Genomic DNA, 16099 nt, shown 5'->3' with positions numbered 1-16099 from the left:
GTTCCATAATATTTTGTTAGTATTCCTTTAAACTTTAATTATTCCCTCATATATGAAAATAATGCCATATTTCCTGGAGCTACTGGAGCACTGATCTTTTGCCCCTCTAAGAATGAATGGCAGCAGACTAACTGAAAAGACACCTGTGGCAGGCCAACCCAAGGGTCGCCATCTAGTGAGGTCTTCCCTGCTTCCTCCAGGCAGAGCCAAGTGCCCCCCCCAAGCCCCCCGCCGGTCCTCCACTCTCATCTCTATTACAGCACTGGTCAGGTGGCATCTTCCCCAAAAGACTTGAATGTCTCTGGAAGAGGGGCCATGTTTCTTGGCTGTTTCTACATTTGTAGCACCTACCATAATGTTCAGCATTAGTAGATACTCAATAGGAAGAAACAAGTAATATAGAAAGAAATATGGGGGAAGAATGTTTCTAACAGGCACATTAGCCTGTTTGTCCAATATGAAGAAAATAGGATGAGTTCTTCTCTCTGAATGGGTAAGAATTTTACCATTGGAATTTCCAGGGTAACTACTGGGTTAAATCCTACCACCTTCCTAAAAGTCTTCAGACAATACTTAGCCCTTCCAGGCAGTGAAATAGCATGCTGACAAGGATGAGGTATAGGAGGAGGTTGTGTGAGGAGGCAGAAAAAGTGCCAGAAAATTTTAACATGAGCTCAGGAAAGACAATGCATTATGAAAAAAAAATAATGGAAACTATGCCTATCAAGACCATTAACTCTCAGCTAACATTAACAGACCAAGAAAGAGACTGAGCAAGTCAACTACAGACTCCATTCTGAAAATGTCAACCCAATACACTACCGCACCCAGAAAGAGACAAAAGAGATCATCAAAGTCAAGCAATATCCTACAGTACTTGTAACATTTTATGCAATCCTAGTTGCCCATTTTCAGAAAAATATACTAGAAATGGAGAAGGTCCAAGAAGCATAATTGAATATCAGAGCTGAACGCACGTTAAGTGATTAGTTGAACCCACTCGTTTTACAGATAAGAAACTGAAGCTCACAGTGGTTAAATGATTGCCAAAAATCACCCAGCTGGTCTATGGTTTAGCTGGGATTAGATCCCTAATCTCCAGGAAGCAGTTCAGTTTTCTTTCCATTATACTACCTCATTTACATCCTTCATAGCTGACTAAAAACCAAAAATGATCAAGTTTCATCAAACTGGAAAATAAGAAGGTTCAGAATGGAGGCAATTAATCCATAGATAGGCTCCAGAGAGCCCCAAAACAGTCAGAAATGGCATTTTTCTGAGGACAGGGTTCAGAGTTTTTGCTAGATCTCAAAGGAATCAAGAACCAGAATGAATTAAGAATTCACTGCTTTAGTAGAAGGACTGCAGTTGATAAAATCAAAGATTATGAACGGGTTGAAAAGGTGCTTACCTAACAACAGTATATTAGAATGAGGAGTGGTCAACCTTTAAGCTCAAAAGAAATAGCTTTAGGGGGGAAAAAAAAAACTAAGGCAGCACTCCTGCTACATAGTGTTCCTTCTGACTGTTGCCACTGCAACAAAGTTTCTGTCCGTTTCCATCTCTAACAAAAGCAACTGAAAAATATCCCAGCAATTTCAAGCAATGTGGAATGATTAATACCCTGAGATGCTATCACATCTGAAATTCAAAGAACAACAAATGAAATTCATTACCCTAAAGTAAATAAGCAAGAGCTTAAAAAGCTGAGACAAAATTATGGCTGGCAGCACCATTACAGATGCTGAGTTTGCCATCATGGAAGACAACCTCAGGATGTCCTTGGTGCTTCTATGGATCACAGAAACCTGGATGATGGCGGACCCCTCAGAATGGCACACATTATGCTCTCATGTAACCTAGTCAGTGCCCATGGCAGTGGTCTCAACCCTTTTGGGCCTGACCAGCTGACAGCAAATACCTTTAGAATGCTCTGTGTCTGGATGCAAGACAATGCGGACATATTTGAGATCTCCAAACTGCTGGAGGAGCTCTCCAAGGTCTTCTTCCTCTGAGTCGAAGGACAGGTTTCTGTGGAGGACAATCAGGTCACAAGAAAGGTCAGTTACAAAAGTGAGATCCTGCGTTCCAGTACAAGGTGAGTGAGTTAGACGTCAACTGGAGTGGTTCCCTTGCTCATAACCGCCCTTCCCAGGGACAGCACCAGGGGGTGGCCCCCACTAGCCAGGCCTCCAGTGCATGACGCTGCCTATCGGCCGTAAGCGACTGACCTTCCTCTGTTAATCAAATTCTCCTTCCCAGGAATATAAAACTTGAACAGACATATACAAAGACCAGAAGTTGTAGATATAGATTCACTTCAAAACAGCAGTGTCCCACTTGAGGGAAACTTATGGGGAGCTGAAAATGTTCTATATCTTGATCAGAGTGATGGTTACATGGATATACATATATCCATGTATAAAGGTATATGTATATAGATGGTTATATACATGAAAAATGTCACTGATTGTACACTTAGATTAACACACTTTACAGAATACATGTTATACCTTAACAAGGGATAGAAAAAAGGATGGGTGTCTTCAGAGAAAAGAACACATAGCCTTCTGCAGCCAGGGTCCCAGAACCACCCAGATCTTCATCCCCTTCTTGAGGTCTGCTCTTTGACAACTTTTATTCTGTGAGCCACCCTAATGTCCAACAAACCAGCCTTTTCACTTAAACTGGCCAAAATTAGTTTCCCTTACTACAACCAAAAGACTCACAGACAGCTAATGAAAAGTCAAATGTCACTCAACATCTCCTCTGTACTCCTATGAAATCCAGGTTTCAGTTAAAATTTTACAGAAGTCAGAAAATCCTTCAAAATAATAACTCAAAACCAAACATGGTAAAGTCTACTAGCTAAGTGCAAAAAAAAAAAAAAAACCTACTATTTCTCTCGATGGGATTAAAAAATGTTGGAAGAAGATTTTGTTCTACTAAATTTCAACACAGTGTAAAGATTCCTCTTTTCCCAGCTATGCACAGCCTTCCAGGGGTAAGAAAAACAGTCCCAAATAAATATTTACAATTTTACTTCTCTTATGCTAGTTAACAACCGCATAAACAGTTCTATCTTATGGAGTAACCAAGATAAAAAAGATGTTCTGGAATAAGACATATGCTAGCTACATTATTTCTTCTAATTTGCCTCATCGTGGACATAGTTTTCTGGACATAGTTTTCTTTCTTCCATCCTTTACTTTCCTAAGTTCTTTTTTAATTAAAAGATGTATAAGGAATGGTATCCTTGGTATTGCGGTCACAGGCTTCTAAGTGTGGGCTTCTAAGTGTGACATTCCTTCTTTCCTGTTACATAGAATCCTTTACAAATACAAAATTATATGGAAATTACAAATAACACAGTAAAAAAAAACCTGGAAAGACATGCTATAAAGAAAGAAAATGGGACATATATACACTAATATGTATAAAATGGATAATTAATAAGAACCTGCTGTATAAAAAAATTAATTAAATTCAAAAATTAAAAAGAAGAAAGAAAATGGGCTACAGCACAGCATGTATAGGCTAAAATCATCTTTGTAAATATTTATGATATTATGAATATGTGTGTGGGTGTTCCCCAAGCAGTGATTAAGGTTAACTTTTTGCTTATTCATTTCCTATATTTCCCACAATAAACATAAATTACTTGTATAATGAAAACAATCTTAAAAGACTATACAGGAGAATAAAATAGACATCTCTAAAATAAGACCCAAATGGCCCTAGCACAATGGTACTTAAGAAAGGATGAGAAAGCATGCTTGAGGTATGCCGAAGATATCCCAACCTCCTGAAAATACCAACCTACTGCAGTCAGTAGGACTAAAACAGCAATGGCAACATGATACAACACCTATCTCCCTCCCTCAGTTTTCCAGGAAACAGATGGGATGCCTCACTATACTCTGGACATGACTTTAGAAGATAAGTTAGGCATGAAGAGAGAATTCGTTTGGGATAAGTGGTATCACCCCTCCCCAGCACTCACCCTAAAACAAAGGCCAGAAGCAAGATGGTTCTAATAGTTGAAAAACTGATTTGTTCCAAATGATCCTACCCCAATTACAAAGAATGAAATCTAAATGAGGACAAGATATAAAGACCCCTGCTATTTATCTTCTGTGTATAGTTCTGATTCTCCTACACATTTCTCATTGTGTGCTATGTTCCTAGGCAGATGTGCTAATGGTCTTAGATGCATCTAACTTTTTGGCCTAGCTAACAGAATTAGTGCAAAAAGAAGAAGACGAAGAAAGGAAAGAAGGGAGGGAGGAAGAAGGGAAGAAAAGAAACCTATGAAAGCAACACAAACAGCAGTTCTCAAGATAGAAAGTCATACCTGATAAAGAGAGTTTTCCCTTCATTCACATCAGAGGGTAATTTCCTCTTCTTCTTCTTCTTCTTTTTCGAGACTTGTATATCCAAAGTAAAAAGAAAAACAACAAACTGAAAAAGACTAGTACAAGCCTTACAACAAAGGCTTTTAAATATATAAAGATCTTACATAAATTAAGAACTCCAATTAAAAATGAACAAAGGATATGCAACTAAATATTCGAAGATGCTCAAACGCACTCATAATTAAAGAAAAACACAGCACAAGAAATGAGATACTATTTATCACCAACAGATTGGCAAACAACAAAAAAGACAGATGAAATCCATTGTGGTAAGGGTGTGGGGAAAAGAAGAGATTCCCATATACTGTTGTGACAGTGTAAACTTTCTGGAAATATAAAATGTAAAAATTTGAGAAGAAAAAAAATATATCTACATTCGCATACACAAATATACATTATATTCTATATAAGTGCAAATACATTCATGTTTTTGCTTATAAAAGCATTAACTATCCTTAGATACACAAGAAACACTGGTTGTCTCTGGGGAGGGGCCCTAAGTGGCTGCGGATTTGGGTTTAAGGGAGACTCATTGATTTTAAGAATAGACATATATGCTTATATATACACAGAAAATTTCTGGAAGGATATAAAAGAAATAACAGAGATTATTTTGGGGGACTACTGGGAGGATTGGTGAGGAACTTTTTTTTTTTTATGAATTTATTTATTTATTCATTTATTTAATTTTTGGCTGCATTGGGTCTTCACTGCTGCACGCGGGCTTTCTCTAGTTGCAGTGAGCAGGGGCTACTCTTTGTTGCGGGGCACAGGTTTCTCATTGTGGTGGCTTCTCTTGTTGCAGAGCACAGGCTCTAGGCGCGCGGGCTTCAGTAGTTGTGGCACATGGGCTTCGGTAGTTGTGGCTTGCGGGGTCTAGAGCGCAGGCTCAGTAGTTGTGGCACACGGGCTTAGCTGCTCCGCAGCATGTGGGATCTTCCCGGACCAGGGCTCGAACCTATGTCCCCTGCAGTGGCAGGCGGATTCTTAACCACTGCGCCACCAGGGAAGCCCCTGAGGAACTTTTAAAGATCTTACATAAATTAAGATCTTACATAAATTTCTATATTACACCCTTCTGCACTATTTATATTTTTTGTACTGTATTTTTAATTAATTTTCTCCCATTATTATCCATCAGTCTTATAATTTTTTCAAGTGAAAGAATGGTAAGAGACAGCTGAATCTGGTTGTAGAATGCAAGGTCTCTCAGTTCCTTCAGAATAAAAGCTTCTTTGCTTCTAAGGTGTCTACTATTCTCTCCTCACAGAAAAAGCTTATTTCCTCAGATTTCTCATATGGTCAAATCAACGCCAGACTTACAGAAAAGGGAGAAGGGAGACCTGATAAGTGAATAAAAACCTCCACCCAGACAAACTAAAGGACTACTTACTGACCGCTCCTCATTCTGTAATGACCTGCCTCCCTCAATAAACTAGTTGAGTTTAAACCCAACATTCTTGATAAAAGTAGCAATATGGTTTGGTTACAGTTTTACAAAATGCCCCAGGAGGTCCCTTATCCCCATTTCAGTTCAAAATTGTTGTTTATACTCCACCACTGCCACAGAACAGTAACAGTGACAATACTAGTAGTACAAGGCATTAGTCACACAAATAAGTTAATCTTCACAACAACCCTATGCGGTTATTATCTCCATTTTATAGATGAAGAAACTGAGGTATAAAGAGGTTAAGTAACTTGCCCCAAAGTCATACCTTAAGAAAGGAGCAGAGACAGGATTTGAAACCCTCTGCCAAACAAGCTATACTTGTGATCTCTAGGAAATGTGGCGTTTTATTTTCTTTTAACTCCTGTTCACCCAGTGTCTAGCACTGCAGGCACTCTGAATATTTGTTGTCTGAATAAACGAAGGTGTAGTAATAGTTAAAAAAAAAAAGTACATTTTTCTTTCATGACAGGTTTAAAAATCACTGTCACATGAAGCATCTATTCCAACCTTTCCAAAGAGCAAACACATGGGCATTTACATACAACATGGGAAGGGTGTGCACATAAGTGTTCATTCATCAGTTCCAAATTGTTTCATCTACAGTTTTAAAAAACTCTGATGAAAGTGCAGAAGTGTTTTTGTTGGTCTTTGCTTGTCTTCTTGCCAGTCCTTTGTGACTGAAAGTAGTGGAGCCAGATCAAAAGCTCCTAGAGAACAGGATTTTTTTTTTCTGTTCAGCCCAAAGTTTAACATTAGTAGGTGTTCAATAAATGTTTCTTTTTAAGCAAATGATGAGGAAAGGAGACTTGATTTGCTCAACTGAATGGAGTAGTGGAATGCTCAGACTGCCTCCGCCTCCCTCCCAGTGACCACTAAAGGCAGAAGATTTTATCAGCAGCCATCTTACATCTAACTTAATGAGACTCACACATTTTTTAGAAGATTGTTGGTGGCGGGGGCGGGGGGGGCACATAAAAATAAGATTAGTAGCAACAAAGGCAACTAATACTGTTGGGAAGGTACTCTCCGCAATGTCAGGAGATGGGGACCTCTAACATCCAATCACAGATGAAGTAATATGGAAACTAGAGGCAAGGACTTGACCAGAACCAGACAACTAGAAATGGAAAAGCCAGGACTTGAACCCACATGATTTGACTCCTAAGCCCATGATAAAAGGCAAAAAAGACTGCTTAAAAGAACTGAGCTTTTCCAGATAAGAAATTCTGAGTTCAGTAGTGTGTTACTATCATAATGGATTATTTTATTGTTGTTGTCAGTCTTCATCCTGGAAGGTGCCAGTGATTCAAGTACCTCTGATTCTGAGTAGAATATACTAAGCTGATGTTCTGGGGTTTGCTAACACTGCAGACATACTTAAAATAATACCTCTAATCACTGAGGGGAAAAAACACCATCTTTGGGCTTTCAAATCTACTCCGTATAATCTGTTGTTTACAGACAACAGCATGGATGGAAAAATACAAGTGTTTCCCTTCCTGAGTTTGTTACATTTAATAAAATGTAATTTTAGTACAGAAGTAAATAAATTAAATTAAATTAATTGAATAGAACCCATTTTAGTGGTAGGATGCAATATCCTGTTTATCCAGTTATTCTTTCAATTTGGGTAATTGAGAGAGACAAAGGCAGTGCCTCAGCATTAAGCTAGGTTTTAAATTCCCTAAGAATCTTAATCCTCAAACACTATTCCAAACTCATTAAAAAAAATAATCTTTAAAAGAAAGGAATATAGGGGCTTCCCTGGTGGCGCAGTGGTTAAGAATCCACCTGCCAATGCAGGGGACACGGGTTCCAGCCCTGACCCAAGAAGATCCCACCTGCCGCGGAGCAACTAAGCCCGTGCGCCACAACTACTGAGCCTGAGCTCTAGAGCCCACAAGCCACAACTCCTGAGCCCACGTGCCACAACTACTGAAGCTTGTGCGCCTAGAGCCCATGCTCCACAACAAGAGAAGCCACCACAATGAGAAGCCCGTGCACTGCAATGAAGAGTAGCCCCCGCTCATGGCAACTAGAGAAAGCCCGCCCGCAGCAACAAAGACCCAACGCAGCCAAAAATAAATAAATCAATAAATTTATTTTTTTTAAAAAAAGAAAGGAATATAAAGGTTTCATTTTCAGCATTTAAACATAAATTTGACAGGACACCTTAGGGTCCTATTTAAAAAGAGGACTGAGCTGAACTGATGTACATTTCTCAGTAACTTATTTTAAATTTAAGGCAAACCTTCCTCCTCTTGCTCTTCAGTGTTGGTATCACTCTGAGCCAGGTCCTCTCCACCATCAATACTGTCGCTTTCCTCCAGGTCGCTGTTGTCATCGGAATGCTCCTCTTCACTGCTTTCTGCAGGTGCTGCCCTCTTGACTGCTCTGCAATGGCACAGATCAGAACTAAGGTTCTGGGATGAGAGAGGGGCCTGCCTATCCAACTGCACCGCACATGTCAATTCTGCAATGATGGGGGCAGGGAAAGATATCATTTTCCTCTCAGGGACAACCCTGAATCTTCCTCTGTTGCCTCAGAACACACTGAGCCACTTACCTCTTCTGAATGTGCACAGGCTTGGTCAGCTTTGATTCTTTATTCTCCTCCTCCTCCTCATCTTCTTCTTCATCATCTTCCTCATCATCATAAGCACCATCATTCTCCTCCTCCTCCACATCCTCTTCTTCCCTGCCATTCTGTTGACCTAATTCCTGACATTTAGGTTCAGGCCTCTTCTCCTCACCTACATACATAGTTGGTAAAGAAAGTTAGGAATTCATCTAGTATCCAAAACAAGGTTATTTAAACAAGAGTAACTAATACCCCAAGTTCCCGGTTCCTTTGGTTTTACAGAAGCTCATATATTTTTCTTACTGTACATAATAGGAAAAAGTATGAGAAAAAAAAAAAGCAAAAAAGCAAACAACAAAAACCCCTCATCACTGAGATTCCCTCGGAGGCTGTCCCATTCATCAGAAGCCTTACGGTTAACCTGGCTCAGCAACTGAGCCTCCGCAAACAGCCTATCATCGTGCACCATGGCCAGCACGATGCATGCTCTGGAGCCCAGCCATGAAATTTAATCTCTGTGAGTTCTGTTCTCTGAGCTCCTGGTGGCTTAAAAGCCAATTGTTTTCTAAATAAAACTCAAGTTTTAAGTTTCCCTATTTTTAATGTTCCATCACTCCCTATTATAAAAGCTGGGAAAGGACAGCAAGTAGTAGGGACAATGAACTTGGGCCCCACTCTTCACATCCACATCAAGGAGTGGGCTTAGATTCAAAAGATCCTGTTTTAGGACCAGATCACCAGATGGTACAATACAGACTGACAAACAGTTAGGACATAAAACCCCTCCTACCCAACACCACTGCATCTTACCTGCGACAGAGGCAGACTGTGTATTTTTATATTTATCCTTTGCCACAGCCCAATCCACAGCCACTGTCCGCCCTGTCAGACAGAAAAGTAGCATCAGAAAGGCCTTCTCTTTAACATTCCTATTTCCTATAAATGACTTCCTATTAGTCAAAGATAGTAATGGAACCAAAGGAGACAAAGAAACTGCAGATTCAGAGACTGTTGGTCCTAAAATAAAACTCCTGGTAGGTGTCTACTCTTTTAACCCTTAACCGTTTTATCAATGAAGAGAAGTTTTGCCTTTCTACACAGCCACTACACCTGGAACAAGACAGAGTAATAATCAGAACAGTGCTTCCAGTTAGACCAAGTTTCCAGTTATACTAGCAAGAGGGAAAACAGACATTCTGGAATAACTGCACGTTACTCAGAAGTTAGGAAGTCTCCAAGCCAATCCCTTCTTTAGGCACTGTACCCGGTAAATCAATACCCAGCGTAACGTCAAGGTCAGTTTAAAAGCCCACAGGTGGACTTCCCTGGTGGCGCAGTGGTTAAGAATCCGCCTGCTAATGCAGGGGACACAGGTTCGATCCCTGGTCTGAGAATATCCCACATGCCACGGAGCAGCTAAGCCCGTGCACCACAAGCATTGAGCCTGTGCTCTAGAGCCCGTGAGCCACAACTACTGAGCCCGCGTGCCACAACTACTGAAGCTTGCACACTTAGAGCCCATGCACCACAACAAAGAGTAGCCCCCACTCGCTGCAACGAAGACCCAATGCAGCCAAATAAATAAATAGTAAGTAAATAAATTTATAATTAAAAAAAAAAGCCCACAGATGCTGAATAGTGATCATAACCAAGAGGGAGGAACCTGCTAATCCCACATCCTCTAGACAGCAACCTGCCTCTATCAGTCAGGGACAGCTTTTCATTAGGGATTTAAAAGGACACTCACCACCAAAAAAAGAAAAGAGAAGGACAGCATGGGTCCTTTCAAGTTTAACCCTAAGATCAAGTACTAGGAATATTTCACCAAAACAGCTTCTATATTAGCAATGAGACTCTCAACAAGGCAAACACCTTTCGAAAATGTAGAAAGTGGGTTACTGTGCTAATTTGCCTAAACACCAGAAATATCTGAGTCAATGGTACGGGCATAGAAAACTTACCTTTTATCTCTTTCATGTTCATGCTTTTGAGAGCCTTTCCTGCTTCTAGGAGGTTTTTGAACTGAACAAAAGCAAAACCACGCATCTTTCCATCTGTGTGCAAACACAACAAAGAAGTTAGAGGGAGCAGGTAGGGAGCCCACAGACACTAAGAAGATGTTACAGCAACCTGGACTGGCAAGAAGACCCAAATCCTATCAACCAGTCAGCCCCTTGCCCAAAGCAAAAGCCTATATCCTGCTGAGGTTATCCTGACACAGGCTTGGGGAGAGCAATGCATTTTCTCAAACTGTAACTTGCCTTCTAAAAGTAGTTCTGATCTAACTAACAATACCGTAAGGGGACTAAACACTGTTATTTGTCAAGCACTGTGCCTGATACTTTACATATATCATATCATCTGGGGTTCACAGAGTATGACCTGAACCTTGTATTTCTGCTTAGTTCAAAGGTGATACAGAAAAAGACCATTATGTAAAATAACCTTAATCTAATCCACACAAAATAAAGGTTTGCCAGTACCTGGTTTCCTAGGGATGTTTACTTCCAGGACAGCTCCAAACTGAGCAAATACTGTCTTCAAGTCATCTTCTGAACACTGAAGCCAAAAGTGAAGAAAGAAAAAGAGGTATTATCACAGCAAATAAACACAAAACATCAACTATTCAATTAGTTCACCAGGAAGAGCTTGAATATTTGTACTCCTTTTTAAATTTTGAGACTAGGACACCAAACATTTCAAAACAGACGACATCTTGCTTTGTACCTATACAGGCAAAAAGGACAGATAGCAGAGAGCTTTTCCTCCCCTCCCTTTCTCAGCAGTAGTTTCCCCAAGGCATCTTCACAGTCTCTGTCCTTAATAAGTTCTCATTTATACAGGCCCATTTTCTGAATTCAACAAGGCTAAAGTTCGTTCCCAGAAGGAATTAAGCCCAATTATACCATCCTGGTGAGGAGTTCGACCAATGAGCATGCCTTGGCTCCAACAGCCTTCAGAACACTCACTGTTAGTTTTCTCTGTCTCTTACCTTAAAGCTCAGGTTCCGAATAATTAATCTGGCTTTCTTATCTGCCACTTTGGCTTTTTTAGGCTGCAGCTCCTTCTTTGGGGACTCTGAATTTTCTAAAAAATAAATGGCAATGAAGTAAATCTGTGATCCCCTCGGCCCAGAACATCACAAGAAAGAAGCTACTAGCAACAGATGGCATTTAACACAAGGTTAAGTATGGCAATGCCCAGGAACACCAGGTTTTCCAGACTCAGAAGTAAACAAAAGACTAAAACGAGTAACAAAATACATTGGATGATTTTGGACATCAAGAGGAAATTCAGGAAGCTTTTAGGCCTAGACACTACTCCCAGAGCCAATCCACTGTCCCCTCAATCCTGGGGGAAAACTCCCTTCGGCTACTAGAAACTCACCAGTTTTCCCCTTTTCCTTGGACTTATTTCTCAGTTTTTTCTTGGCAACAGTCACGGTGATCTTGCAGCCTTCGAAGGTGGTAATCTCCTTGAGGGCCCTCTGAACATCTTCCAGCATAGAAAAAGTGACATAGCCGAAGCCTCGACATGCCTTACTTCCTGGAACAGTATGGGGATGGGGGAAGGGGGGATTAACAGTAAGCCAAGATCCCTAAACCAGTATTCTCACAGCCCTAAACTAGCAAATATACAGCCAGGCCAGCCAGTCTGCCAAAATTCTCAAAAGAGAAAGAGACAAGGTTAGCATGAGTGGCCCCCGTCCCCTCTTTGCTCAGAAATTGTTAGGCTTCCTCTTCTAATGTGGTGTCTTTGCTGTTAGCTCCCTTTCTTCCCTCTTTCCTGATAATTTCAAGAATATGGAGGACCCATGATACGCATTACACCCCCGAAGAAGAACTCAACATCAAACAGAACAAAACATCACCAGAGAAGGTAGGAAAGGTAAGTATGGTAGCTTCAAAAATTACAAAGAAATAATTCAGCCACCGCTCTGCAGAACAGATCAGCAATGAATGCCAGGGGCCCTGAAAAAAGAACCTCAAACAATAAACATTGCTTCAGGAGCCTGCAGACACTATTACCATTATTATCAAGCCCTAGAAATCAATATCAAATTAAACCTTTCTAAAGCGGCTGTAAACCTCTTACCTCATTTTGTCAGAACACAGCAAGAAGGGAAAAGCCAATATCATCATCGCTTTTCTCCAAACGAATCATTTAAGACAAACAGTTGCAAATATCAACTGTAACCCACCTTTGCCCTTTTTGGTATTTTTTTTTTCAGTTTAACATTTTTGTGTAGTAAAATTTTAAGTAATTTACTGCATCAAAAAAGGAAAGGACAGACCAAGTAGTCTGCTTACTACCCAAAGTATTCCACAAGTCAGTAAATATCTCCTGCGGCTCAAGCCAAAACCCTTGGAGTCAGACTTGACTCCTTGACACTCTCTTTTTTCTCATACCCCACATCTGATCCATCAGCAAATTCTTTCAGCTCTACTCTCAAAAATATCCATATTGCAATCACTTTTTACCACCTTCACTGCTACAACAGCTGGTCCAACACCATGACCTCTCTCTCACCTGGATTACCACAAGAGCCTAATAACTGGTCTCCCCGCTTCTGTCCTATTCTTAGCAGCCTATTCTCAACACAGCAGCCTGCGAGAATCTTCCAAAATGCAAGCCAGATCATATTTACTGCTCCCTGCTCAAAACCAGTGGTTTCATATCTCAGAGTAAAAGCCAAAGTCCTTGCAATGGCCTATAAGGTCCTACATGATCTGGTAGCACCAGATCTCATCTGCTAATTCTCTTCCCTTCACTCACAGCATTCCAGTCACCCTGGTTTCCTCACTATTCCTCCAATATACTACACACACTCTTCTTCAGTATCCTTTAGCTTCCTCTGCCTAGGCCGCTCCTCCCACTGAGAAACACATGTGCCCTTTCTCACATCAGAAAGGCTTTCCCTGGCTACTCCTCACTCCTCTACAGCTTCCCCACCACCACACACACACATCTACAGAGACTCCCTATCCTTTTTCCCTGACTTATTTTTCTCCTCAACATTTATCACCATTATCACTACATATTTTGCTTATTTGCTTATTGGCTGTCTTCCCCATCTTGAACACAAGAGCAAGGTTTTTGGTTTGGTTCTGTGCACTGCTGTATCCCCAGGACCTACAATAGTTGCCTGGCACAAAATAGGCATTCAATTAATGTTTACGGAATAAATAACTGGGTGAATGAATAACATACTGGTTAAGAGCTCCGGGTCTGGTGATCAAATTCTGAATTCACTACTTACTAGCTGTATGAACTTCAGCTGAAATTACTAAATTTCCCTAAGGCCTAGATTCCTCGTCTGTAAAATGGAGTTAACTCTCCACCCAACAAGACTGATGGGGAAATTAAATGAGATAACACATGGAACTCAAGCACCGCACCTGGCTATCAGCTGATTCTCAATAAGCCTTACTGGTGTTTTATTAAAAGTTAGTTATTTACTACCAAATAAGATCTTATATGTGAGCGCGCATAATAAACGGAGAGCGCTACATAAATTTAAGGCACTGATTTGACTTTCAGAAACGGCCCGTATGGATTCATCTAAAGCAGAGTCCGTTTAGAAAAGAAATTCAACTTCCAAGTCCTTTCACTATGCGGCAGGTAAAGGACTATACGGGTCGCTTCAATTTGGGTGTCCTCGCCCCCACCCGGCTCCCAGGAACCCCAACTTTGTCCTCGACCGCCCCGCCCCCTACCTTTCTCAGTCACCACGAAGCACTGCTTCACCGGCCCCACCTGACTGAACAGCTCCTCCAGCTGCTCGCTGCGGGCCGAGGGCGGGAGGCGGCCCACAAACAGGGTCAGCCCGGCCATAAGGCCGAGAAACAGAAGCACGCGGCGTCGCGCACGCGAGTCAAGTAACAGGTTTTAGTAAAGGGGACCACGCCAAGTTGCCGGGAGACTCCGGAAGTGCTCTTCACTCAAAAGAGTCCGGAGGAAAACGTGGTAAAAGGAGAAAAAACATTCCGGAAGGAAAAAAATCGTGACGCCCGGGGGCGGAGCTTCTTGAGCGGGGTTCCACCCCTACTCCAAGTACCGCCCCCGCCGCTGTAGAGAAATTTGGCTTCGCTATTTCCTACACTGCTTACGATGTAACCTCCTGGAGATCGATACCAAACTCAGCAGGGCAGGCCGGAGAAGTTGGTTTTACTCTGGCCCTAACCCAGGATCTAACATATAATGGGTGTTTAATAAATATTTTCTGAAGTGCCACCCCAGACTCCCAGATAAAACACAGCCAGAATGCACATCAACGCAAGTACGTCACATACATCATTCGGACAATTCTCATGTTCTCAGAGAATATGAGACATCTGTCACACTATAACAGATAACTACAACTGTGCCTTTAACACTTCGCAGACAAATTATAGCTACTAAAGTACAAATAGGCACAGATCATACATTCTTTCAAAAAAATATTTACTGAGCTCCTACTATGTGCCAGGCACTAAGGATAAAATTGGTGAGCTAAAAAAAGACGGGGCGCCTACCCTCATGGGGTGTACAGTCTCGTGGGGGTAGACAGACATTAATCAAAAAAAAAAAAAAAAAAAAAGGAAGGCCGTTGCCCGGGGCCTGCAGTACGCCGCTTCAGTGAGGGGCTCAACCGCGGTCAACTGTCTTGTTGCTTTACTGGTCGCCACTCCCCCGGCCGGCCCGACAGGACGCGCCTGTAGCGCAGCACCGATTCCTCTCGGGCTCGTGGGCGCTGCTCTGAGCCCCGTCACCCTTTATGCCAGAAAGCTGGCGGGCACTATGGGGAAAAAACAAAACAAGAAGAAAGTGGAGGAGGTGCTAGAAGAAGAGAAAGAAGAATATGTGGTGGGAAAAGTTCTCGACCGTCGAGTGGTAAAGGGCAAAGTGGAGTACCTCCTAAAGTGGAAGGGGTTCTCAGATGAGCACAACACATGGGAGCCAGAAGAAAACCTGGATTGCCCCGACCTCATTGCTGAGTTCCTGTAGTCACAGAAAACAGCACACGAGACAGATAAATCAGAGGGAGGCAAGTGCAAAGCTGATTGTGATTCGGAAGATAAGGGGGAGGAGAGCAAACCGAAGAAGAAGAAAGAAGAGTCAGAAAAGCCACGAGGCTTTGCCCGGGGTTTGGAACCGCAGCGGATTATTGGAGCTACAGGCTCCAGTGGAGAACTCATGTTCCTGATGAAATGGAAAAACTCTGATGAGGTTGACCTGGTCCCTGCCAAGAGGGCCAATGTCAAGTGCCCACAGGTTGTCATATCCTTCTATGAGGAAAGGCTGACGTGGCATTCCTACCCCTCAGAGGATGATGACAAAAAAGATGACAAGAATTAACTCTCCTGAGTACCAGCCCCTGTCACATATGACTGTGGGTTTCAAGTGGGGAAAGAAGGAGTTCTACTTGTCTTGACAGCATAGAGGTGGCTTGAGAAGATGTCTTTTGAAGAGCCAGTATAGTTTCTGTACCCTACAGCAGCCCAAGTGCTTTAAAGTCACTCCATGCTGTATAGTTTGCAAACCCATCCCAGTGGAGGGGAAGGAGGGTCAGTGTTTCAAGGCAACCTATTCTGAACTTTGCTGAGAAAAGCAAAGGGCCTTCTATGAAGGACAAAACTTGCAGAATGGGATGTGGGAGAGCAAAGGATA

General features: G+C 41.8%; 1 protein-coding gene and 1 pseudogene across 4 annotated transcripts in view; one reads left to right on the top strand and one right to left on the bottom strand.

Annotated features, from left to right (window-relative positions):
* Nucleotides 1-14385, bottom strand: part of RBM28 (RNA binding motif protein 28) — a 30477-nt gene extending 16092 nt beyond the window's left edge. For 3 of the 4 annotated variants that reach the window (XM_007177197.3, XM_007177198.2, XM_007177199.2), the window contains exons 1-10: nucleotides 14167-14385; nucleotides 11837-11995; nucleotides 11442-11536; nucleotides 10933-11008; nucleotides 10411-10503; nucleotides 9260-9331; nucleotides 8435-8621; nucleotides 8120-8262; nucleotides 4355-4427; nucleotides 1922-2031 (exon numbers count right to left, since the gene is read on the bottom strand). In XM_007177197.3, the coding sequence (XP_007177259.2) occupies nucleotides 1922-2031; nucleotides 4355-4427; nucleotides 8120-8262; nucleotides 8435-8621; nucleotides 9260-9331; nucleotides 10411-10503; nucleotides 10933-11008; nucleotides 11442-11536; nucleotides 11837-11995; nucleotides 14167-14284 (1126 nt within the window). In that variant the 5' untranslated portion in view covers nucleotides 14285-14385. The remainder of the gene's footprint in view (nucleotides 1-1921; nucleotides 2032-4354; nucleotides 4428-8119; nucleotides 8263-8434; nucleotides 8622-9259; nucleotides 9332-10410; nucleotides 10504-10932; nucleotides 11009-11441; nucleotides 11537-11836; nucleotides 11996-14166) is intronic. The other variant, XM_057550180.1, reaches the window with a different exon arrangement.
* Nucleotides 14386-15202: 817 nt separating this feature from the next.
* Nucleotides 15203-15799, top strand: LOC103003677 (chromobox protein homolog 1-like; annotated as a pseudogene).
* The last annotated feature ends 300 nt before the right edge of the window (nucleotides 15800-16099 follow it).

Source organism: Balaenoptera acutorostrata, chromosome 7, assembly GCF_949987535.1.
Source record: "Balaenoptera acutorostrata chromosome 7, mBalAcu1.1, whole genome shotgun sequence".
NCBI classification, from domain to species: domain Eukaryota; kingdom Metazoa; phylum Chordata; class Mammalia; order Artiodactyla; family Balaenopteridae; genus Balaenoptera; species Balaenoptera acutorostrata.
This window is presented reverse-complemented; position numbering and strand designations above follow the sequence as displayed.